At 40.9% G+C, this 23032-nt stretch overlaps 8 protein-coding genes, 3 non-coding genes and 8 pseudogenes across 11 annotated transcripts, besides 2 other annotated features; 12 read left to right on the plus strand and 7 right to left on the minus strand.

Annotated features, from left to right (window-relative positions):
* Window positions 1-6807: 6807 nt before the first annotated feature.
* Window positions 6808-6886, minus strand: rpl2 (ribosomal protein L2; annotated as a pseudogene).
* Window positions 6887-9426: 2540 nt separating this feature from the next.
* Window positions 9427-9496, plus strand: psbB (PSII 47 kDa protein; annotated as a pseudogene).
* Window positions 9427-15595: a sequence feature (horizontally transferred from chloroplast DNA).
* On the plus strand, window positions 9649-9877 carry clpP (clp protease catalytic subunit; annotated as a pseudogene).
* Window positions 10019-10132, plus strand: rps12 (ribosomal protein S12; annotated as a pseudogene).
* Window positions 10920-11273, plus strand: rpl20 (ribosomal protein L20). Its single transcript has one exon. The coding sequence runs from the start codon at window positions 10920-10922 to the stop codon at window positions 11271-11273; it is 354 nt and encodes a 117-aa protein (YP_002608386.1).
* On the minus strand, window positions 11558-11863 carry rps18 (ribosomal protein S18). The gene has a single exon. It carries the CDS (start codon window positions 11861-11863, stop codon window positions 11558-11560), a length of 306 nt encoding a protein of 101 aa, YP_002608387.1.
* On the minus strand, window positions 12056-12256 carry rpl33 (ribosomal protein L33). Its single transcript has one exon. It carries the CDS (start codon window positions 12254-12256, stop codon window positions 12056-12058), a length of 201 nt encoding a protein of 66 aa, YP_002608388.1.
* Window positions 12699-12830, minus strand: psaJ (PSI reaction centre subunit IX). The gene has a single exon. The coding sequence runs from the start codon at window positions 12828-12830 to the stop codon at window positions 12699-12701; it is 132 nt and encodes a 43-aa protein (YP_002608389.1).
* On the plus strand, window positions 13212-13285 carry tRNA-Pro (UGG). The gene has a single exon. It is a non-coding gene; the product is annotated as a tRNA-Pro (tRNA).
* tRNA-Trp (CCA) lies at window positions 13453-13526 on the plus strand. Its single transcript has one exon. It is a non-coding gene; the product is annotated as a tRNA-Trp (tRNA).
* petG (cyt b6 f complex subunit V) lies at window positions 13657-13770 on the minus strand. The gene has a single exon. The coding sequence runs from the start codon at window positions 13768-13770 to the stop codon at window positions 13657-13659; it is 114 nt and encodes a 37-aa protein (YP_002608390.1).
* Window positions 13949-14044, minus strand: petL (cyt b6 f complex subunit VI). The gene has a single exon. It carries the CDS (start codon window positions 14042-14044, stop codon window positions 13949-13951), a length of 96 nt encoding a protein of 31 aa, YP_002608391.1.
* Window positions 15359-15595, plus strand: psbE (PSII reaction center subunit V; annotated as a pseudogene).
* Window positions 15585-16525, plus strand: psbB (PSII 47 kDa protein; annotated as a pseudogene).
* Window positions 15585-18302: a sequence feature (horizontally transferred from chloroplast DNA).
* Window positions 16717-16917, plus strand: psbT (PSII T-protein). The gene has a single exon. It carries the CDS (start codon window positions 16717-16719, stop codon window positions 16915-16917), a length of 201 nt encoding a protein of 66 aa, YP_002608392.1.
* psbN (PSII N-protein) lies at window positions 16885-17016 on the minus strand. Its single transcript has one exon. It carries the CDS (start codon window positions 17014-17016, stop codon window positions 16885-16887), a length of 132 nt encoding a protein of 43 aa, YP_002608393.1.
* Window positions 17124-17349, plus strand: psbH (PSII 10 kDa phosphoprotein; annotated as a pseudogene).
* Window positions 18241-18302, plus strand: petB (cytochrome b6; annotated as a pseudogene).
* A 3889-nt stretch (window positions 18303-22191) lies between these two features.
* tRNA-Cys (GCA) lies at window positions 22192-22262 on the plus strand. Its single transcript has one exon. It is a non-coding gene; the product is annotated as a tRNA-Cys (tRNA).
* The last annotated feature ends 770 nt before the right edge of the window (window positions 22263-23032 follow it).

Raw genomic sequence — 23032 nt, forward strand, 5'->3', positions numbered from 1 at the left:
TACCCAAATATATATTAGACTCACAAAAGCGATGCTTGTAATAACCCACAACATCGGAGTACTGGTAGTTAAGGCCCCCAAAATATTGCCCAAATTCTGATCCATCTCGAGTTGAGAATTCTCGTCACGCTATCTTTTTCCTTCACGATTTTTTGTTATGGATTCGCCCTCTCGGATAAAATGATTTACAATCAGCCTGCTTAAGATCGTAGACCAACCTCGTTCCTTTTATCTTGGGCATCTCACTTGGAATCCAATGCATTCTTTTCGATCTTGTACCCTACAAAAAATAGGCTTGCTTCGCATAGGCTACACAAGCTTCGGTGCGGTACACTGAACACAACCCAATATCTTGCTCAATGGAAGAAGCAACTATCAAATGCATCCTTGCCTGCTTCCCCTGTCGGATAAAGAGGGAAATAGCAGTACTGAGCTACATCTGAGATGAGAAGGAAAAGGAATTTTACTTGATGGAACTGGCCTTTTTTCTAAAATTGGATCAATGAGATCGCCATCGAAAGAAAGCACCAAAGCAAACAGAGTAGATTCTTTGTTGAGTCAACTGGGATTGCAGCGGATCTAGTGGTTCTCTTTTTCTATGGTATTGCTGCTGAGAGAGTCAGAATATAAAGCAGAAGCAGATGCTAACTCGCCCGAAAGGTTGGAGGGAAGGACAAGGTAGGATTTTTCTAAGAGACGAACTTGCGGAAGGAAGAGGTCTTCGACTAAGACGGAGACGGGTATTTCCAAAGATGCTTGACCTAAGAGAGGGACGAGACTAAGAACTAAGAAAAGAAGATATTGGAGAGGAAAGAATCAATATAATCTGGGTATTCCCGGCAGTCAACCAATACTTTAACTTTGAAAGGTGCAAAGCATTTCTTTATTAAGATATAAGAGAGCTCGGATCTTGCCATTGCAAGGAGCATGGATTCTGGTTCTAGGAAGGGATTCACTTCTTTCCCACAGGTCTTTCTCTTTGCAGGATTGGAGCTTTTAAGGCAGTCTTAGGTTTGGGGCCATTCGACACATATACTGTTGAGCCGTACGTATGGACTCTGGATTATAACAAAAGAACTACATCTCCTTCCCGGCATGTATGGCTTCCTGTGGTTCTTACCGTCCCTATAAAAAAATGTATAGGTACGAATGACTATCAAAGACAGAGCGGAGACCTATAGGTTGGATTTAAGTCCCTAGTCGTATCTTTATATTCGAGGAAGCCTCACATTCTCCTATCTCTTTCAAGGTCCCCATGTCCTCTTTAACTGCGTGGTCGTGATATCCTATCTTCTCAAAAAAGGATAGTCGCAGAATCGCTTGTCTGCCCCGTCCACAGTCATTATTGAGTTTCATCACTCAGTCTTTCACATCCATACAATTGGATTTTAAGGTTTCGTAATGCGCAGTCTAATCCCTGGGTTTATGTGAACCTCTTTGGTAAAGAATGAAAGGGGTCAAGGAGGTGGTTGAAAGCGATAAAGCCCTTTTGAAAACTATAAACTATATATAATTAAAGACTCAACATCCTTTCCTTAAAGATTTGGAAATAGCAAGCCTTCTTTCGAAGGACCAGTAGGAAGGAGGAGGAATGCTCCGAATAGGTCGTTTATTAAAGGTGTATATATTAGATAGTTAGTTTCCATCTTTAAAAACTTTCAAGAAAAGCTCTGAATCAGAAATTTATTATGGATTCTCTTTTGACTAGTTTAAGATTCCCACGTATACACTCTCCGCTAGGATTTTAAAATAGACTCTAACTCTCAACTACCTCGGAAATTCTATTAGTCATACCATACTATATTAATTGAGGGAAGTCGCCCGTTTCACACATCGCAAGGTCTTTAGCGCCTCTCAGTGTAAGGGTCAGATGTAGCTTTTGATCCATCCTTCTTCAAGTTCTCCCACTAGTAACTCAAAATTCCCGGTTTCGAGATTACACTAAGCCCTTTTAAGTGTTAGAACCTTCTGTATCCTTCTGTATAATATTTATTATTGATATATGGTGCCCACGGATTATAGATCCAATAAAGATCCCTCTATCTATCCTAGTAAACAAGGCTCCATTCATACCGGCTGAATTAAAGTATTGCCTCTTACCGTATGTCCTATATCTCTCTTGCAATTGAAACTAGGGGTTTTACTCTTTCTTTCCCTTCGCCTATTGATCGGATTAAGTGGTTTGAAAGAAGGGGCATTATCAAAGAACTGGCCGGCCTCTTTTTTTTTTAAACCTAGAAGGGACAACAACTTCAAAAAGGTGAATGCTGTCGGCACATACCATACATATAAGAGGGCCTTATAGAAAGAACTGATAATGATTGCTAGCAGATGTTTTGAAAGAAGGTTTTTATCGAGTAGTAGATTAGTATATAATGGGAATGCTTTTCACTATACGAGACTTCCTCTGTGATTCCTCCCTTCAAAGAAGGCAAAAGCCCTTTTTTTTCAACCATTAGCAAGAAGAAGCACTTCCAGAATCCCTGCAATGACCTTTAAAAGTAATATCTCGGGCATCAATCTAAAGAGAGTTTGGTAGCTTTCCCTTTAAACTCGGAATTATTAAGGGGCAGCTCGGGCACCAAGGTTTATTAAACTCCTAACTTACGGTTAAGAAAGGAAAGCCATTCCAATCCTAAACAAGATCACAGCGGCAAGACCTAAGAGAAAGGAGGTCTATTGATCTCGAGCCTTCTTCTTTATCTTCCAATGGTATAGGATAAGCTAATTCCTAACGCAAGGGGAAAAGCAATAAGTCTCCTTGAGACCTCCCATTTATCATGCCTGAACAGGGTGAGATTTAGTAGGGAGCAAAGAGCGCGAGGAGAAGGCAATAAAAAAGTTCTCTAGAAGGGAAGATCCCCTCTCCCATTTTCATAGAGAAAGAGGATACGGAGATCATATGAGAAGACGGCGGCAAGCGAAAATCCCTATATATATAGTATAAAGACGAGTTGGCAGGGCTGAACAACCTATTTGTTCTCTATCTTCTTTTAAGTAGTGGTGAAAGCCGAATCCAATGCTCCTATAGCAGGAAAGAACCAATTGCAATTCCTAGTGTTAGCATGCCCCTTGGACTTCTTTCTTCATAAAGAAGAGCTAACGATGAGCGAGGAAGGTAATTCTCAGATCGAAAGCCAAGCCGGGAACGCCAATATGAGAAATCTTATTCAACCAACTTAAACTAACTATAGGACAGCGTTTAGAATGGATGGTAGGAATTAGGCAGCTAGAATATAAGAATCCCCGCTTAAGACGAAGCCTGCCGCTATGAATTCTTTTTGATAAGACGAACTCCTAACGGAATAGCAAACGAGTTGCCTACTTCTTTTGTGAACAGCTTTGATGCTAGGAAGAAGGGCGCAAGGCAATTCAAACTCACTACATAAGTGATTAAATACAACGTTCTTATGATAACCCAGCCTAATTGGTGTGAGGAACTTTATCTTCTCGTCTAACCATCGAGGGGGCATGAGAATGCGAGCCCAAGAAAGAAGGACCAACGACGATCCTATTCTAAAGGAGAAAGAGGAGTCTTTATTCTTTTCTTTGAAGATTGAGGAACGCAGTGTTGGACAATTATGCCATTTGGAAGAAGTCTTCTACAGAGGGAAAGCCTGTTACGAGTAAGGGGGATCGGGTAAGGGCTCATGGCGGTCAAACTACGAAGCGTAGTACCTCATTAGGCCCGTCTTTAGATACAAGCCAGTCGCTAATCACCCAGCTTTCTTCTGAAACCCATGCATCCATTTTGCAAAAATGAAAATAGCGATGCAAAATTAATGAGCAGATCATACTTTATCTGTCGAAAGACTTATCGTAATATCTTTTCTATTTATATAACTTGAACTTTCTATCCTGTGAAGAAGCAAGACGAATCATTTCTCTTTCTATTGGATACGAAATTTCGGAATAGTATAGTTGATACGATTCACTCACAAGAATAATTCAAGTGAAATTGTCTTTGAGTTCAAAGAAGACGTCCCCCACTACTTAGGAGAACGCCTCTACTTCGGTTTCAGAATCGGATTCATGGCAGAGAATCCGCAGCAGGAGCAGGCACTTTTTGAGCCTTGTTTACGTTCGTTCCTGTCCGTTAGGTTTTTTAAAAAGAAAGATCTATGGGCGAAGTTTTCTGGTGTGTATGATTAACACAGAGAAACCGCCGGCTTTCCTTACAAGCTCTTGTGTAACTTTTCTTAGATAAAAGCGAAGTCTAATTGTTTCGATTGGACTGAAACCGACTCTACGAAGACAAAGTGGAAAAGCACTCTTTTTACCGATAAAAAACAGCGGAACTTTCGATAGCTCTGGTGACAGTCCTCTTGCATCCGATACTCCGATCGGCTTTTCCGCTGCTAGCTTGACTTCTAGCTTCGGGAAATAAAACTCATTGATTGGCATTTGGATTTTGAAGTTGCTTCCATTCAAAATCACTTTTTGCAATCAAGCCCGTAAGCCATTCAGTAAGTAGGGTGGGTGGTTTGGCTTAGTCAATCATTTTAAAGTGCTGCTTTATCTCTGAGAAGTGGGTACTGTGAAATCTCATTGGTTTTAGCCACATCTTATACCAACTCTCTTGCTTATTGATTAGGGCGAACTAGCAGAATTTATATGAAGAACATTCGACAGAAAGTGAAACTCTATATAATATACCATTGCTTCAGGACTGACAATGTCCTCGCCTCTCAGTCTGCACCTTTTCCAAAGGTGAACGTGCTTCTCGGAAAGAAAGTATGAATGACCCATCCCTGTTATTGCTTTCTTTTTTATATAGGGGCAGCGACATGCATTATGAAACACCCTATGGGGATCCTTGCTAGCGAGAATTGAAAGCCCAAAATAATGAAATCTTTGTCATAAATCTCATCAGTAAACCCGTCTCGTCTTGTTCCTTGGTACACCATTCAACTCCAAGTCCTTGGATCAGACTTACCAGGAAAGATATCATTTTTTTATATCCTTAGCATCCTAAATGTCTTGGAAAAAAAGGATAATTCCATGGACAAACCCACGCTTCTTAATCTCTTTGCCTTTCAATAAGAAGAGGATATATAAAAAGGCCAGCCATAAGGGAATGAATCCAGACCACTACCAGTTAGCCTTGCATGAATTATAGCAACTACAGAAAGAAGGACTCATTTAACCTACTTCATCTCCGTGGGCTTGTGAAGATTGTTATGTGAACAAACGAGCAGAAAAAGTTCGGATAAAGCTAAGACTGGGTTTACCAGCCTCTTAATCATTGTTTGGCAGACGATCTGCGGCATATACTATTTCTATGACATGAGAGAGAATCCGCTTTGTCCATGAGTGGGATTTTCTTTACTTTCCTTCGACGCAGGAAGCATCAAATTGCATTAGTGGGATAGCTTACTTCAATACTCCCCCAAGCCAGGAAAGCTAGTGCTCGTGAATGCGCTCCTTATCTAGTACCAGTCCTTACGCCGAGACATAACAAAAAATGTCCCTAGCCCTAGTAAGAAGAGCTCGCTGAATAGGCGATTCACCGAGTGTGCTGTTCCAACCATTACCAAACACGGTGCGGGTGCAGGGCCTCCAAGTTGCTTTTACAGTTTCGGGCTAGAAGTAGTCCTCTTACTCGCCTCCGATGAATCATTCCTCGATACGGACCGAGCCTTTAACTGAGACCAACCAATTGCTAGATTTAAAGGGAAGGGAACAAGGGTACACAGACTAGAGAATAAGCCTCTTCATCTGATTCTTGAAAGTTTGATTCTTTTATCGATTGAGGGAAGACTGCGGATGAGAATGTCTTATTTTATTGAAAGAAAAGTCGAATCTTCTTTTTTTATGAAACCTCTCGCAGTCCATGCATGATCAGGCCTTGCAAGATGATCTTTCTTTCTATTGATAGAGCTAGGGTTCTATTACATGGCAGGATGAAGGACCAAAGACGACTTAGCCAATCGAGGCTTAAAATGCTAATTGATTCACTGCGAATTTCAGGGTTTTCTGGCATTAAAGCTTAAAAGCTTTCGAGGGGCGGTTAGCTGCGCGGGTCCTCTTGCAGGGCTTTCTGGGATATTCCGCCAGGAGATTGTGCAATAAGGTGGATTTAAGGACTTTTTCTTTTCCGACTAAGAGTGCTAACTCTGAATACTTTAATAGTCAATATACTGACTGCTACGCCTCTACCTTTTACTCATCTTGTCCTACTCTGTAAATAGAGTGCCTTACTCTAGGACTAATAATAGACTTTCAATATACCTCTTAAGGGAATTAGGATCCGTGGGGCACCTGCCGTAACATAAAGATTTTACAATTGATTCTATTGATTAGATTTTCAAAGATGATTTTATCGCCGGTTAACCAAGAAAAAAAAGACAGGGGAAGTATATATTCTAATACAGTCTTAGTAGGCTTTCACAGGCTTTGAAGGATATATTGAAATTCCCAAGGGACAATAAGATTCAAAGCATACATTCGAGGAAGAAGAGAAAGATATTTACTTGTCATATTCACTTAACTTGAAGAGACTGAGAGAAAGATTCGAGTACACTGTCAGTAAACTCAAGAACAGGGATTCGAAACAAGGCAAATTCACTATCTCTTGCTCCTCAAGCGCCGGAAGGCTTGGGAGATATTATAGGCTTGGCGATGCCGCGACGCCGTCGATGGCGATTAAAGAGGAAGTAGAGTCCCTTCCCTAGTAGCATGGATTTGACTTTAAAAAAAGGGGATTCTCATCCAATCCGAGTAAGAAAAAGGAAGCATATAGTACGGATAGTAAGGTAACAAGTAAACCAATTACTATCGAAATTATGACCAAAATGGGAAGCCTTAGGTGAAAAACCGTAATACGCCCTGAGGAATTCCTACCAGCAGACTTCCCTGTACTCAAAGTGAATTGTCTAAGTGCTCTCCCCTCTTGGCTTTGTCTCATTGTCTATCTCGTAATCATTCGATTCAGTATCAGTACGAATTAGCTCCTCTTACTCCTCCGTTGGTCCTTGTTTCACATGAATCATCCTATGTGGGCCGCCTCTGGTCCGGTGGGGAAGGCGGCCTTTCTCAGTGGCGCCCTGTAGCAACGTGCCTAGCTCGCTCTTACGAGTGACGAGAAGGACCGCCACTTAGACTGATTTTTCTATCAAAAAAGATGAGAACACACCATTTTAGATGAGGGAAAGCCATTCCTCAAACCAGGCGTGATCTTATATACGATAGCACCAACACAACCTTGGCAACTCTGAAACAAAAAGTGAATGTTGGCTAGTGGAACTAAAAGATACGGCTCAGCTCTGCTGAAAAGCCGCCCTTTCTAGGTTGTTAGCGCGATTACCACGTTTTTCAGCAAGCTACACAGCAGCCTGTGCGTTGCGGCTCTGGGGTCGCCTACACTTGCTGCCTTTGCTCCAAAGTTTGCTGCTTCAAAATCAGTTGAAAAAAAAGATTAGTTGTCTAAGTCTGCTTCCAAGTCACAGGTGTCCACGGCAAACAAAAGAGTCAACCTCACGCACACAAGCCAGACAGTCTTGTTAGCCACCACCCTACCCTGCCCATGTCAGATAGGAAGCGGCACAAGGAATAGTTAGTCTCTGAATCGGAAAGCCATGCCAGGAAAGACAAAGGCTAGTCCCAAGGCTAGGTCATCAACAGGAGGTTGTTTAACAAACAAATAGTTGCTATGGCTTACTGACTTGCCTTCCCGGAGGAAGAGGAGCTTTCGGCGGAAGGAGAGCGGCTTGCTTTCTAACCGGGTGGACAGCTGTCAGGCTTTCTAACCGTAGGACCAGACAGAGAGCCCTTTGACCGTCAGAGCTAGTGATCAGTGGCCGGAAGTTAGTCACCCAAGGAGATTGGAAAGAGAGACTATTGACCAGTGAGCTGCAGTGACTAGAGCAGACGATGGATCAGAGGCAAGGCCGGCGAGATTTTGTTCCTGGAACTGGAGTTCGTTCAAGAGGATCTGGAAGGGAAAGGCTAAAAGTAATAGTTGCTTGTTACAAAGGTTCCTAAGACGAGGTTCGTTCCTCAAGAGTGCCTTCTTCGAGCTGACTTGACCCGAGAGATTCATTTAATGACTTTAGACGAGTGCTTGTGCCAGTGAGAAGCATCCTTTTAGAGAAGTAAGCGGCGAACCAAGATTCAAAGCGAGCCAAGGCAATGTCAATTGACGAGCGAGAACAAAAACTCAAGTATTGATTGAGACGATTCCAAGCCTTAAGGGAAGGGGATTGACATGACCTGCGAGTAGTTGCCTTGCCTAGTAGCCAGCTGACGTGCTTGATCAGAGAAGAGGGACTATTCTACTGACTATAGACCAGTGACGAGTGACCATCAGGGACCGACGAGGCAAGACAAGGTGTTGGAATAGACCAGGCACATCACAAGCCATCTTACTTAATATTTTCGAAATAGGAAGAGGCAATGTCAATTGAAGAATACTCAATATCGGAATCAAGAAAGCAAGAAGGAAAGCGAACACTTTCTCCCAGTCAGAGCTAGAAATCCTGTCTCTTCTTATGAAGAAAAATATTCTATTGGATTGGTGCAGGCAAATACTAACACATCTACATCAAGGGAATTGCAGATTGAAACAAGAGCTGAAAAGCGCGGAAATCCGGTCTTTCATATAGGCGAGGAAAGCTGACAAGAAGGGATAGTGACGAGTGACCAGCAACTTGATGTTTCAAACTGGGGATTGGATTGAGTTAGCTACAAAAGGCCATTCTTTCTAGCAAGAACGCTTTTCAATGACTTTGTTGCAACTATTTTTCCAGTGTTGACCTAAGCCAAAATGTGTTTGTTTGACATTCCTCCTTAACCATCTTGTGTGGAGAATAAGGATTAGCATCGGCCTAGTCAGCCTTTGCTGATCTTTAAGATCCTTAGTATTTGGTGGTTACGAAGTAATGTCATACTAGCTCAAACAATGGTGAGAATGCCTGTTAGGCTTAACAGTTCATCATTGTTTGACCTATTCCTCTGTGCATAAGGGGGTCTAGGTCTTGATTGAAAACAAGTTTCTTTTATTTAAAGGTTGGAAGCAACAAGCTACCTCATAGTCAGTATGAATAAGTACTACTTATATGAGCTATGTATTCCTTTAAACCTAGTTTTCCTGATTGCTTGTAAGAAGGATTCGTAACCCTCCAACTAACTATTCAGTACCCTTGACCTGATTCTTGATCAGGATCCAAGTAAGGTTGGTAGATTAAGTAGTTAGGTTAATGTGGATTAGTCTCCCACACTATCACAATCACATCTTATTATCTTGTATTGTGATTGGGGCAACCTTGGGTTCTGGATCTTAATGACATATGGCATTGAGATTCAGATTTCGAGTTTGTCTCTTTGAACCCTTGAACAGAGCGTAGAGTCAGTGGAAACGCTGACTTTGCGTTCTTAGTAAGGTTGGTTTATCTCAGTTTGAGATGATAGGAGACTGTGGAACGGGTTATCCCGGTCGGTTGCTTTCTGTCCATATAATGCATACAGCTCTGGTTGCTGGTTGGGCCGGTTCGATGGCAGGTAAAAGTCAATTCCATTGTAGAGCCGTATGCAATTCGCAAAAGATGCCTGTACGGTTGTTCAATTCTATCTTTTTTTCTTGTTATTCTTTATCTCTTCTCTTCGACTCATCATACGAGATAGAGAAATCATTTTTTATGTTATATCATCAGGGTAATGATCCATCAACCGGCTGCCGCTTTTTATGAGGCACAAGCGGGAGAATTTGTCATGGAAGCGGAAGAACTACTGAAACTGCGCGAAATCATCACAAAGGTTTATGTACAAAGAACGGGCAAACCCTTATGGGTTGTATCCGAAGACCTGGAAAGGGATGTTTTTATGTCAGCAACAGAAGCCCAAACTCATGGAATTGTTGATCTTGTAGCGGTTCAATGAAAAAAGAAAGGATTTCGTGCAAATCCGTGATTTGAGATCTTCTTACCGGGTTTCATTTTCATTAAATTAAATAAAATGGGGGTAATTCATAATCATCCGGTTAGGATCGATCTAAACCAGTACATTATGTATATGATTCAGCATGCCAACTATTAAACAACTTATTAGAAACACAAGACAGCCAATCAGAAATGTCACGAAATCCCCCGCTCTTCGGGGGTGTCCTCAGCGCCGAGGAACATGTACTAGGGTGTATGTGCGACTCGTTCAGATCATGGACTGGGACGAAAAACAACTTTTCCAGTATCAATGATCAGTACCAGTGAATAGAATGGAAGAACTCCATTCACTATCTAAACTAAAAAAAAATAAAAAGATCTATCATATTCCCCTATTGTGTATTGTGTATGAAATTTATGGTTTCCGTCGGTGCAAATACAATCACCTAAATTTAAGATGATAAGCAATTCCCCATTGGCAAAAGGGTTATCCATTAAGCGGGGAAAATCAGCAGAAAGATTAGGCTCCCACTCTTGCAAGAACGGACTAACAGGGTCAGCTACTTAGCTAACCTTCATAATTAAATACCGTTACTGTATAGGTAGATCTCATTGTGAAAGACCTATTACTGGATAATTCATGGGTAGAGCCAAAGAGTGTGAACTGTACAAGTTACCAATAAGATTTATTAAATGAAGGAAGGAGCTCCGGTGTATAGAAAGGACCTCACCGTAAAAGAAGTAACCATAGAAACGATGGAACCCACTATTTCTTTATCCATTTAATTTCAAATTGACTACTTTTTTATTTAATTTACTATGTTTTTGATACCTAGTATCAATACTATTTCTTATTTCGAGGTGAAATGCATAGAAAAAAGAAAAAAAAATCGTGGTCGGGAAGGTTATAGTAGCAAAAGCCATTGGAATTTTGATTTTATACATTGGAAGAATCCGCTTTGTTATTAATAGACCAGGAAAGGGTACAAGGATAACTGAAAGAAAGGAAATCAATTAGTTATTCATCAAAGTTTCATTTATTCAATGACCAGAACTAGACGAGGATATATAGCTCGTAGACGTAGAACAAAAATTCGTTTATTTACATCAAGCTTTCGAGGAGCCCATTCAAGACTTACTCGAACTATTACTCAACAGAAAATCAGAGCTTTGGTTTCGACTCATCGGGATAGAGATCGGCAAAAGAGAGATTTTCGTCGTTTGTGGATCACTCGGATAAATGCAGTAATTCACGAGAATGGGGCATCCTATAGTTATAGTAGATTTATACACGATCTGTACAAGAGGCAGTTACTTCGAAATCGTAAAAGACTTGCACAAATAGCTATATCCAATAGGAATTGTCTTTATATGATTTCCAATGAGATCATAAAATAAAGAGATTGTAAAGAATTCACCGGAATGATTTAATGATTTAAATAAATGGAGTTCCCCGGAGAATGAACTCCGGGAAGGTAGATTATAAATTAGTATGAAAAAATATGATAAAGTCGTAAAAATGAAGGAATATGTTCAATAAAAAAAAAGATTTCTTCTTCTTCCCCGATTATTTTTGTTTCTTACAACACAACAATCAAATCTCGATTCTTAGATTTTTCGAACAAAACATCAAATCCGCGTTTGAGTTCGAATTGGAATTTCGATTCAATTGAAGAGTAAGCCTATTTATTTCTGGTTCTAAGACCAGTAGTTCTAGCGGTCGACTCGGTTCTTTCAAATTGTTTCTCATTATTAAGAAAAGGTAACGAAGATAAAATACGAGCTTGTTTTATAGCAATAGTAATTAATCGTTGTTGTTTCAAAGTCAATCTATTCACTCGTCTAGATAATATTTTTCCTTGTTCACTAATAAATCGACTAATTAAACTCATGTTTCTATAATCAATTCGATCCCCCGATTGGATCGGGGGCAAACGCCTACGAAAAGATCGCTTGGATTTAAGAAAAGGTCGCTTGGATTTATCCATGGTTTGTTTATTCCTTATCCCGAAAATCCTATTTCGTTCGGATCAAAAATGAATTAGAATTCAGAAATAGGATTTGGTTTATTTCTATTTAAATATATGTTATATATAGTATATATTTATTTATACTAAATTATATTACTATATTATTTTTACTGTTCCTTGGAAGGGTGACACACAGGCCCTCGGTTCGATCTATTTTTTTATCTCCCCATGAATCGTATGTTTATAACAATAGGGACAGAATTTTTGCAATTCCAATCGACCGGGCGTATTGTGTCGATTTTTTTCAGTAATATATCTGGAAATGCCTGTTGATTCCTTATTAACACCGTCTCGTACACAACTAGTACATTCCAAAAGAACCCTTATTCGGGCATCTTTACTCTTGGCCATGAACCTCCTTTGTTTTTTTTTTTTTCATTCAAGTCTTCTATTTTCGATCCGAAGAAAGTAAGGAAAAAAAATAGAAGTTGCTAACTCAAAATCCAATTATGATATGAAGGATTTCGTTGTAATCAATATCAATAGAGTAATAGTAAATAATAAGTAATACAATGATTTCTAACTATAACTATATTTCTAATCGCAGTACAGTATTTAATTTAAGGATCTTGTATGATACTCTTGCACTAGACCAACATTTACATTTACGTTTTCCCTCTATTCTTAATTTGATTCGAGTCTGAACCCGAGTTTCGCTGAGGTTAAATCCACTTTTATTCTTTCTCTTACTCCTCCCTTATAAAATTCTAAAAAAGAGAAAAAAAGAGGAGGGGGAAAGGAATTAGTCACAGATATTTGATTGTATCTCTAATATTCTTCACCCCTTCTCATGTTAATTAAAAAAAGGGAATGTCAACGCATCCGGGAATAAACGATTAATCTCTATCAATAGACCTGCTAAGGACCCGAACCATATAGTACTTAGTACCGGTGCCGTGGAAAGATATGTTTTTAGATCTCGCATTTGAAATCCTCCTTATTTATTGTAATACATAATGGTAATACATATATGATCAGATGCATATGGACCACTTGTATTTGTACACAGAATTCCCGATTCAAATTGAAGATTCGCTAGATAAGATTTTCTTTTTCTTAAAACAGAAAAAGAAGTTTCTTTACTCCTGAGCATTCCCCAAAAATATTCATTTATTTTTTATTTCATTTTTAGGGTGGGTTTCATATTTAATATGTATATAAGTCTTTTTTTTGTTTATGTTAATATATATATATATGAAAAAAAAAAAGAAGAAATGGGAAGAAAAATTGTGTATATCAATGGAGGAAATAAGGATGTGGAAAACAAGACAGGGATTCTCTACAATGACACTGTAGACCAATTGAAAGGGATGTAGCGCAGCTTGGTAGCGCCTTTGTTTTGGGTACAAAATGTCACGGGTTCCAATCCTGTCATCCCTACCTATTACTTCTCCTCTGAGCAGTAACGAAGAATCAATTGAGATCAATTAAAATTGGATATACATAATTTTTCATTTTATGATACTATAATAGTATATGCATACAAGATGTGTTGGAGTTACAAAAAGAATCCTTTTCTTTATAGTCTTATCTATTGTGATAAGAAAACGCTCTTAGTTCAGTTTGGTAGAACGTGGGTCTCCAAAACCCAATGTCGTAGGTTCAAATCCTACAGAGCGTGATTCCGTTTTTGTTAGTTGGAATTACACTGAACTAACTTCACTAACTTGAACAGCAATCTGAATTTGACCTCCTGTGGATTAAAGAATAAAGAAAAGAGGAGGTCAATCAAAAAAAGAGATGTTAATTAATCAAAGGTCCAACTGATCACCACGTCTGTATTGTAAATATGCAGTTACGAATAATCCAGCCAAAGTAATAGGAATTAGACCTAAGACGATTCCAAATAGAAAAACTTCAATCATTTCATTTCAATTTGTTTGAAAAGGGGAAAAGAGAGGTAATATCTATCCCTAAATCTTAATCCGAATTGCCCATGAATCGCAATGACCAAGAATTGGCAATTGACACGGTAAGGAACTCATAGAATACATGGAATCTCACGGAAAGGTTTCTCTTTATGAATTGTTTATTCGATTAATTTCAAATAAGTCGTATCTTGCTTAGACCAATAAATAGGACTGAGGTTATAGTTGAAGCCGCTAGTAGAAAACCGAAATAACTAGTTATAGTAGGCATGAAGGAGCTAAATGAAATATGTTCTTTATTATACATATGTTTATAAAGCACTTACCTAAGTTTCCATTTTTGCGAGATACGAGGATAAACAAAAATACCAATTGAAAGAATAAGTTCAATTGACAGTTTTTGATTCATCAATCAATTATTATAGGCGGCACTAACAAAGATAGAGTGACAGAGGTATAAAAAGAAATCGATTCATTATCTGTGGCATCTACCCATACCGTGATTCCGAATCAACAGACCGAATTTCCGAGATATGGCAACTCTTGAGTAAACTAATAATAAAATAAGAACTGTGCCGTGTAACTTCATTCACAAATGAAACTTTCTTTGCGTCACTATGAAACAAAATTATAAAATCATTTCTATTTTGATCATTTCTTTTTTAATTGTATCGAATACATTTTCTATTTTGGAACGAAGAGTGCCCTTATAACAATAAAATCTTTTCTTTTACTTTTTACTTTAATTTTAACTCATTAGATTCAATAGTAGGTTCATTCACATAGTATCTCGAATGAGAAAAAAAAAAAAGATATCGCACGATCAGATCACTCGAAAAAATAAAATCTGTATTTTGGTTCAATTATATTCTAAAAAATTCCTATTATCTTTTCCTTTATAGGTTCCACATTTTGTCTTTCCATATTATAACTTCTAGTTAGGTAGTTAGGTCAAGAAAGAACCCTTAGATCTAATACAACAATGCGTGCTTCGCGAATATTGATTGTTCCCATTATTTTATTCATTGTTCTCTTTCTTTCATCGAATACTATCTACTACTGTTACTTGTTATTGGATAACTAAGAAATTCTTTAAAATGAAAAAATAAAGATTCAAAAAAAAAACCTCTTCTACAACCACGAAAACGAAAAGGCGATTTCTAGATTTCGTATCAATAAAATTGTGGGAATATGATAATCTCTTTCATGAATTATTAAAAAGAAATTTGTCAGATTCACATTTATTTTACCTGATCTTCAGTTTCTAGTCCGAAACCAATAGTAGAGAGAAACCCTATACTACAGGAATTTGAGAGATTTTCTATTGAATGGCACATGGTTCTACATTGATAAGCAACAAGAAAGGAAGAAAGAACTTTTCTAACACTTCATTTCGATACTGATTGAAATTGCGTTGCTGTGGCAGAAGAAGGATAGCTATACTGATTCGGTATACTCTAAAGACACCCTCGGTACAATATTGACGATCTCACAAATATCCATTTTCAGTGAATTTCTATTTACTGATCTCATCTTTTACGAAATCGATCGTCCTTTGACTGTACAAGAATATGTGGAGCTGGGCATGTCTGGAAGCACAGGAGAACGTTCTTTTGCTGATATTATTACCTGTATTCGATACTGGGTCATTCATAGCAAACCTATACCTTCCCTATTTACTCGACGAATTAAGGGGGTTGGTTATTCGTCAGCACGGGTTTTGCTTCCTCTTCTGGTATAGGTTTGGAAGTCCTCGGCCAAACGAGTATTTTACAGAGAGCCGACAAGGAATGGAATTAATAACCGGCCGTTTTGATCCTTTTGTTCCGGGAGGAAGAGCCTCTCATCATATTGCAGCAGGGACATTGGGCATATTAGCGGGCCTATTCCATCTTAGTGTCCGTCCGCCCCAACGTCTATACAAAGGATTACGTATGGGCAATATTGAAACCGTCCTTTCCAGTAGTATCGCTGCTGTCTTTTTTGCAGCTTTTGTTGTTGCTGGAACCATGTGGTATGGTTCAGCAACTACCCCGATCGAATTATTTGGTCCCACTCGTTATCAATGGGATCAGGGATACTTCCAGCAAGAAAGATATCTAAGAGTTGGTGCTGGGCTAGCCGAAAATCAAAGTTTTTCAGAAGCTGGGTCTAAAATTCCTGAAAAATGAGCTTTTTATGATTACTTCGGCAATAATCCGGCAAAAGGGGGATTATTCAGAGCGGGCTCAATGGACAACGGGGATGGAATAGCTGTTGGATGGTTAGGACACCCTATCTTTAGAGATAAAGAAGGGCGTGCACTTTTTGTACGTCGTATGCCTACTTTTTTTGAAACATTTCCAGTCGTTTTGGTAGACGGAGACGGAATTGTTAGAGCCGATGTTCCTTTAAGAAGGGCAGAATCGAAGTATAGTGTCGAACAAGTAGGTGTAACTGTTGAGTTCTATGGCGGCGAACTCAATGGAGTCAGTTATAGCGACCCTGCTACTGTGAAAAAATATGCTAGACGTGGGTGAAATTTTTGAATTAGATCGTGCTACTTTGAAATCCGATGGTGTTTTTCGTAGCAGTCCAAGGGGTTGGTTTACTTTTGGACATGCTTCGTTTGCTCTGCTCTTCTTCTTCGGACACATTTGGCATGGTGCTAGAACCTTGTTCAGAGACGTTTTTGCTGGTATTGACCCAGATTTTGATGCTCAAGTGGAATTTTGAGCATTCCAAAAACTTGGAGATCCAACTACAAGAAGACTTTTAGTCTGATACAACATTGCTCTTGATCTACGACCATCCTCTATTTTCTTTTTGTGATTTGACATAGGGTACCAGATAAATCTTGATTTGAATCACCGCCTTTTCTTTGACTCTTGCTCTTTCTTTATCCGGGAGATGGTCCCAAATAAACAGGTATGGAAGCTATAATTGTCAACCACGATCGAATATATGGAAGCATTGGTTTATACATTCCTCTTAGTCTCGACTCTAGGGATAATTTTTTTCGCTATCTTTTTTCGAGAACCGCCTAAAGAAAAAACTAAAAAGATGAAATTCTTTTTCATTATCTCAATTTCAGTAATGAGCCCCCCAATATGGGGAGGCTCATTACTTCAACTAGTCCCCGTGTTCCTCGAATGGATCTCTTAGTTGTTGAGAGGGCTGCCCAAAGGCGGTATATAAGGCGTACCCAGTCAAACTTAAAAGTAAACCTGATATAGAGATGGCGACTAGGGTTGCTGTTTCCATTATTATAAAATGGAATTTCAAGACCACAAAGGATCTATGATAAGATCGTTTATTTACAACGGAATGGTATAAAAAGTCAACAGATCTCAATGAATACAATAGGATTTATGGCTACAAAAACCGTTGAGGGTAGTTCTAGATCTGGTCCAAGACAAACAAACTACTATAGGGGATTTATTGAAACCGTTGAATTCGGAATATGGTAAAGTAGCTCCTGGATGGGGAACTACTCCTTTAATGGGTGTCGCAATGGCTCTATTTGCGGTATTCCTATCTATTATTTTGGAGATTTAGAATTCTTCCGTTTTATTGGACGGAATTTCAATGAATTAGATCCAAAAGAACCACGAGGTCCTCGCCTTTTCAATACAAAGTGAATCATTTAGGGCTCGGATTTCTAGCCCATTCTATTTTGGTAGTTCGACCGCGGAATTTCTTTGTTTCTGTATTTCCGGAATATGAGTGTGTGACTTGTTATAATTGATCCTATTGATAGTAAAGAGAATGGGTCTGTCATCTTGATAGAGATGGTTCTACCTCGTCGGATATTCATTCTAGTTTCTGGAACACGGAATATATGAAATAGATCACGAAATATTTGAACTATGATTTATACTTAATATTCAAAGAGTTAGAAGTTATAAATCGAAAGATTTTTATTCTTTCAAACTCCTGTTTATGCTTATTTTGACCAAAGGACAAATGTTTCTTTGGATTTTGAGTCATTATATTTATTCATTGAATAAGTGATGATCCAACGGTTCTTACTCAGGGAATCTTTGGGCTTAGCTTGAAGGTTTTATGGAATCATCGTGGTTTGAGTATGAATCTGAGGTTTCAATCGATTCATAGGGTCTCTTCAAGAGAATTCCTACCAATAATAAAGAAAACAATACAATAGTCAAACCGCATTACACACAAATCAAAATAACAAATAAAAAAAAAGAAATAGAAATAGGAAAAGAGAAGATTCAAGAGGCCTGTAACGATCAACATAAAGACGAATGCGCCGACTTGTTGGCATTATCACCACAAAGAAGAGCTTTCGGATTTTTATTCTTTCGTATCTTCATAGAAGATTGAATCAGAGGATTAAGAAGTTTCAAACTTTCTATTACATATCCGTTGCAACCAGTATTTGGGTCTTTCTGCTTGAGCTGTACGAGATGAAATTCTCATATAAGGTTCTCAGAGGGGGAGCCCCCTTGGTTTACCTATCTCAATAAAGTCTATGATTGGTTCGAAGAACGTCTCGAGATTCAGGCGATTGCAGATTCTATAACTAGCTGATCTACGACCAACCTCCTTCCTGCCTCTTCCGCTTTCAGGCAAGGGTCGCTCTGAAGGGAGAGTTGAGCGGAATCAGGCATAGATATAAAGTAATACAAACAAAGAAGCCCGCCGACGACCGGCTAGCCCTTTCGAGCTCAGCTGACCCCTTCTTGATTCAGTTTTTTCCCTATTTGAGATAGATGAATGAATGGAACTTTGATCCCCGGTTCCTGCTTGGTCAATTCCTGGAAGGCCCCTATTAATGTAATGATTGAACAATCAAAGTGCGTTTGCCGCGACTACGAGCTGCCAGTGCGCCTTTCTTTGGGTCGCTACGCTCGGGGTCGAGAACTGGTTCAAAAGTAGAAGGTGGTCCAAAAAGCTAACGCGAGTTTTCGAACGACTTTCCCCTTTTTTAACCTCACTGAGATAGGCTTTTACCCGAACCATTTACCCTTGTTCGGGAGGGAGAAGTTGATTCATTCAATGGAGCTTTATTTGTTTGATCTAGTAAGGGGGGTGTTAGAAATAAGCCACCGCCCGACGAAACAGCGGTTTACAACAGAGCGATCCGGGACATCGAGCGAAGAGCTCCAATGCGCGTATTCGGAGCTACGCGGATGCCGTAGTCGCAGAAGCCGGATCAACATCATGACAACGGCATTCTGGAAACTGTTGGGCCAGCCACAATTGGTCTAATGTCTGGGTGCGTATGGCGGTACACTGAGAGCACCTTTCAAGTCGGCTGACAAAGAAAGAAAAAAGGGTTTCGTCGTCTTTTTCCCGCTTTCACCTTCGATTGCGAAGGGATTTGAGGCCGGTTTTCAATTCGCTTCTCTCTCTCCGGCGAGGTTTGAACTTCGCGTGGTGGGAAGGCCTTCGCGATTCGCTCCCGTCCAGCAAAGAAAGTGAAGGGGAGCGGACAGCAAGTTGGAGGACGCTGCAGAAGCAGAACCGCGTGATTGATCCATCTGTGCTATTCCCTAATTGAAGCAAGTTGGAAATCCCTGATCTTCGACCACCCTCAGCCCCTACCCAAACTATTTAATAAAATGAAAGCTGACTAGCAATCGCTCCTTTTTCTTATTAGCATGGGATTGGATGTTAATAATGAAAGACATAACATCTATTAGAAGGCAATCCCCGGGGATTTCCTATCGATTTCCGATGGATAACAATCCATCTTTCTCGCTTTCGCTCTTTCTCCCAATCAATCGCGAGGGTTCCGGGCATGAGAACGCAAGTGCCGGAATCGAACAAAACGTCCGAACGTCCGAGGACGAAAGATAAAATGCTCCGCGGGGAACTCGTTTCATGTCGGCGTATTCGTGCCGGTTAGACGTCGGCCATGAAATCCATCACTATACCGAGCAGATCACGGGCATTCACATCTCGGTCAAACGGAACTGTGCGCGATTCTCTCGTGAATCGCCTTCAGCAAGGTATGGCATGATGGGTCTGAACCGGGGGAGAAATCTTTCTTCATAGATACAAGACATTCGTTGCTGATCTAAAAAAGATCTTATCCCGTGGGCGTTAGCGGACGTTTTTCATTCTTCACCCGGTCCTTAGTAGCGTTAAAAAAGGTAACCGGTTAGGTTTACTTTGGAAACGCGCTAAAACAGGCCTATAGGTTCGCCTTTATAATAGAAGAAGAGTCTCTAATTAGATAGAAGTATATATAATTAGTCAGATCGTCTGAAGCATGAACAGAATCACCTTTGTTCCGAAGGCCTAGCGAGTTAAGCGAGTTCCTTTTTTTTTTCAAAGGCGGTCCTTTTCTTTCCCCGGACCGATGACTCGCTTGTTCAGTACTGCTAACTATTATAGGAGGATGCCGCCCCCTCGGGACTACCAGTCGCTTTGGTTGTTGAATCTCGTGCAAGTTAGGTTGTGGTTGTATTGGCTGCAAGCGGAACGTAGGCGCTTTAGGTGTGTGTTGACCATGCACTCTCGCGTCATGTAATGTCGTATGTATGATAGAGGTGGTGTGGTGATTGACCTCCATGCTAATGGTTATCCCCAAGGTTCAACGAATGAATGAAGCTATGATCGTACCCGGATAGAGATGATGGTCTTCCTCTGATGTCTCCAAGCCGGCCATAATAGAATAGATAGGCGAAGCAGCCAATAGCAGTCTGTTCTCGCCTATCGATAGATAGCAGGTTGCTTCCAAGCTCAAACCATTTGAAACTGAATTGCTACTTTATTCTTGTTATTGATAGAGTGGTATTCTCCGCCCCTGTCAAATAAAGTAGAGGGAGAGAACTGGAAGAGAGAAGGAAAAAGAGCAAAGGGTGGTCGTAGATCACGGGAGAAGAATGGCTGACACGTTGACTGCCTTCGAGACTATAAAATATAACCCAAGCGGTCTAACCCCCGGGGCGGACCCCAACCGAAAGGCGCTAGACGGACTAACGGCAAGCGAGATAAAGAAAGCAGCTGGCCCTATGTGTAAAACCTTGCCGCGGGAGAGTCTTTCTCCAATGAGAATCTAAAAAGTCTTTGGGCAAGACAAGAAAGGAACTCGCCCTTTGACACCAAGGGATAAGAGCTGATTGCTGGCGATGACTTGGTGAAGGGAATCTATGAGAGAAGGTTCTCGAACCGGGTTCCGACCGACGCGGAGCCAACGAGTTCAGTCGAACAGCGTAACGAGTCTAAGGGCGGCTTGAAAGGAATGGACGGGCGTAGGCTTAATAGTGAACGCAGACCCCCCTGCTTTTAGATATGAGATCAATGACTTAAAAGACAGATGCCGAGAGAAACTGTTAGACTTCTTTATTGCGTTGCGAAAAGAGATCGAAGACGAAGATTTTCTGACGCAGTGCGGGCACTAGATGGAAAAGACAGAGAAGAGAACAACCCACCGGAAGGGCATACCTCAAGGAGCACCAATCTCCCCCGGCAAACATCTATCTGCACGAAGCCGACCTATGGATAGAAAGAAAGATGCAGGAAAGGAAAATGAAAAAAGAAAGAAAAAAGATGCTTTGGGAGTGTGAGAAACGCGGACGGGGAGTACGCAGCCGAACAACCGCTGGGGCTTCCAGCAGTGATAGCTGAACTAAGCAGATGGGCCGCCCAAAACCTGGAGCTGACATTTCAATCGGAAATCAACGTCGGATCCCGGCTATCCGAAAAACGCAGACGGAAGCGGAGGATCGCAAAATGCAACACAACAAGGGGCGAACCAAGCGCTTGCGCGAAGGAAGAAGCGAATCAATCAGAATGGAGACAGGGAGGAGAGGCGAAAGAGAGATTTTCGAGCCTGCAAGCAGCAAGCAACAACGGCTGAAAAGCCGTTGCGCGCTAGCTTGTAGTTTAGGGGTATAGTAGGGGTGCCCCTTTCTAAAACTTTTTTTCTATATAAGGTAAGCTGTGATCTACGACCACCCTTGTTTTTTAGTTTTCCCCAACCTATACCTTACTAAGAAAAAGGGGCTTACGTTTTTCAGCTGCATCGCACTGCCGCATAAACAATGGATCCGCTGGGCTGGATGAGCAACCTTCTCTGGAAAGGAATAGTGAAAAGCCATGTCACTTGGAATGGAACTGGTTGCTTACTTACTTTTAGTAATACCACTTTGGTAAGCAAAATAGGATTATATAGGCATGGTTGCTTACAAGACAAGAGCTAGCTTCTAGATTAGATGTTCTTCGCCTGAACATATAGAAGAAGCAACCTTCTATCCGGCCTCTGTACCAGTAGTGGAGTGGCTTGCTACTTTCAATCAGAAAAGGAAGATTGAGCAAGGCAAGGGAGAAAGAAGTTGTCCCCTCTTCTCTGGTAACCCGCCGCCGGTCATATAGAGCGCTCCGCCCGCCACCGCATATGTAGAAAAAGAGGGAGCGGGGAAGGAAGAACAACCGTTTGACTTTGGCACATGAGGTGGCGGGTTTGGCTAGGTAACATAATGGAAATGTATCGGACTGCAAATCCTGGAATGACGGTTCGACCCCGTCCTTGGCCTCGGGGAGTGGCGAGCAGCACGGAACTTGAATGAATCAAATGGCATGGCATAAGGGGGCTTTCCTTTGTTATAAATCCACAGACAACATTCTGGAACTTCCAAACCAAAGAAATGCAACATGAGAAGGAGCTTTTTACGTTACGCTTCAATAGTCAGGGTAGAATACGCCCCATGGTCGATCGAAGGTCCTGTGCCACTGGAACTCAAATCTATCTTACCTTCAATCCATCTTTGTCCAGACAGCTCATAACAAAATGTTAGACCGGGCTGACACAACCGAATTGGTTGAGGAAAAGGAAACCCCAGCGACCAAGCACTCCCGCCCCCAAAAGCGGAGACCGAACAACCGCCAGGTTGTCGAGGACACGTACACGTCTGAAGAGGAGGCGGGCGCCCTCTCAGTTTACCACCCTACCTACTAATGGACTATGAGGGGGGCAGGCGAACGGGAACCGACCGAAAACCCGAACCGCTTGACTGACTGACCCCTGAATACTCGATTCATTAGGGTCGGGGATGGATGGAACCAATCAGAAGTGCAAATCGCGCAAGCGAAGCCGGGAAACGGACCGCAGCGCAACGACTAGGACTCGTGTCGGAGGAGTTTTGAGCGTGAGCTACCACTCATGCAACGGCAAGGACCCGCAACTCTCGAAGGGGCCACCAACCGCCCGAATCACTGTAGCAAACCCTCCCTTTACTCAATGGATAGCGCTTATCCTCTTTCAATCAACAAAATGATAAATGGGGGAGAAAGAAAAGAAAGAGAG

The sequence above is a fragment of the mitochondrial genome of Vitis vinifera (assembly GCF_030704535.1).
Source record: "Vitis vinifera mitochondrion, complete genome".
NCBI lineage: Eukaryota > Viridiplantae > Streptophyta > Magnoliopsida > Vitales > Vitaceae > Vitis > Vitis vinifera.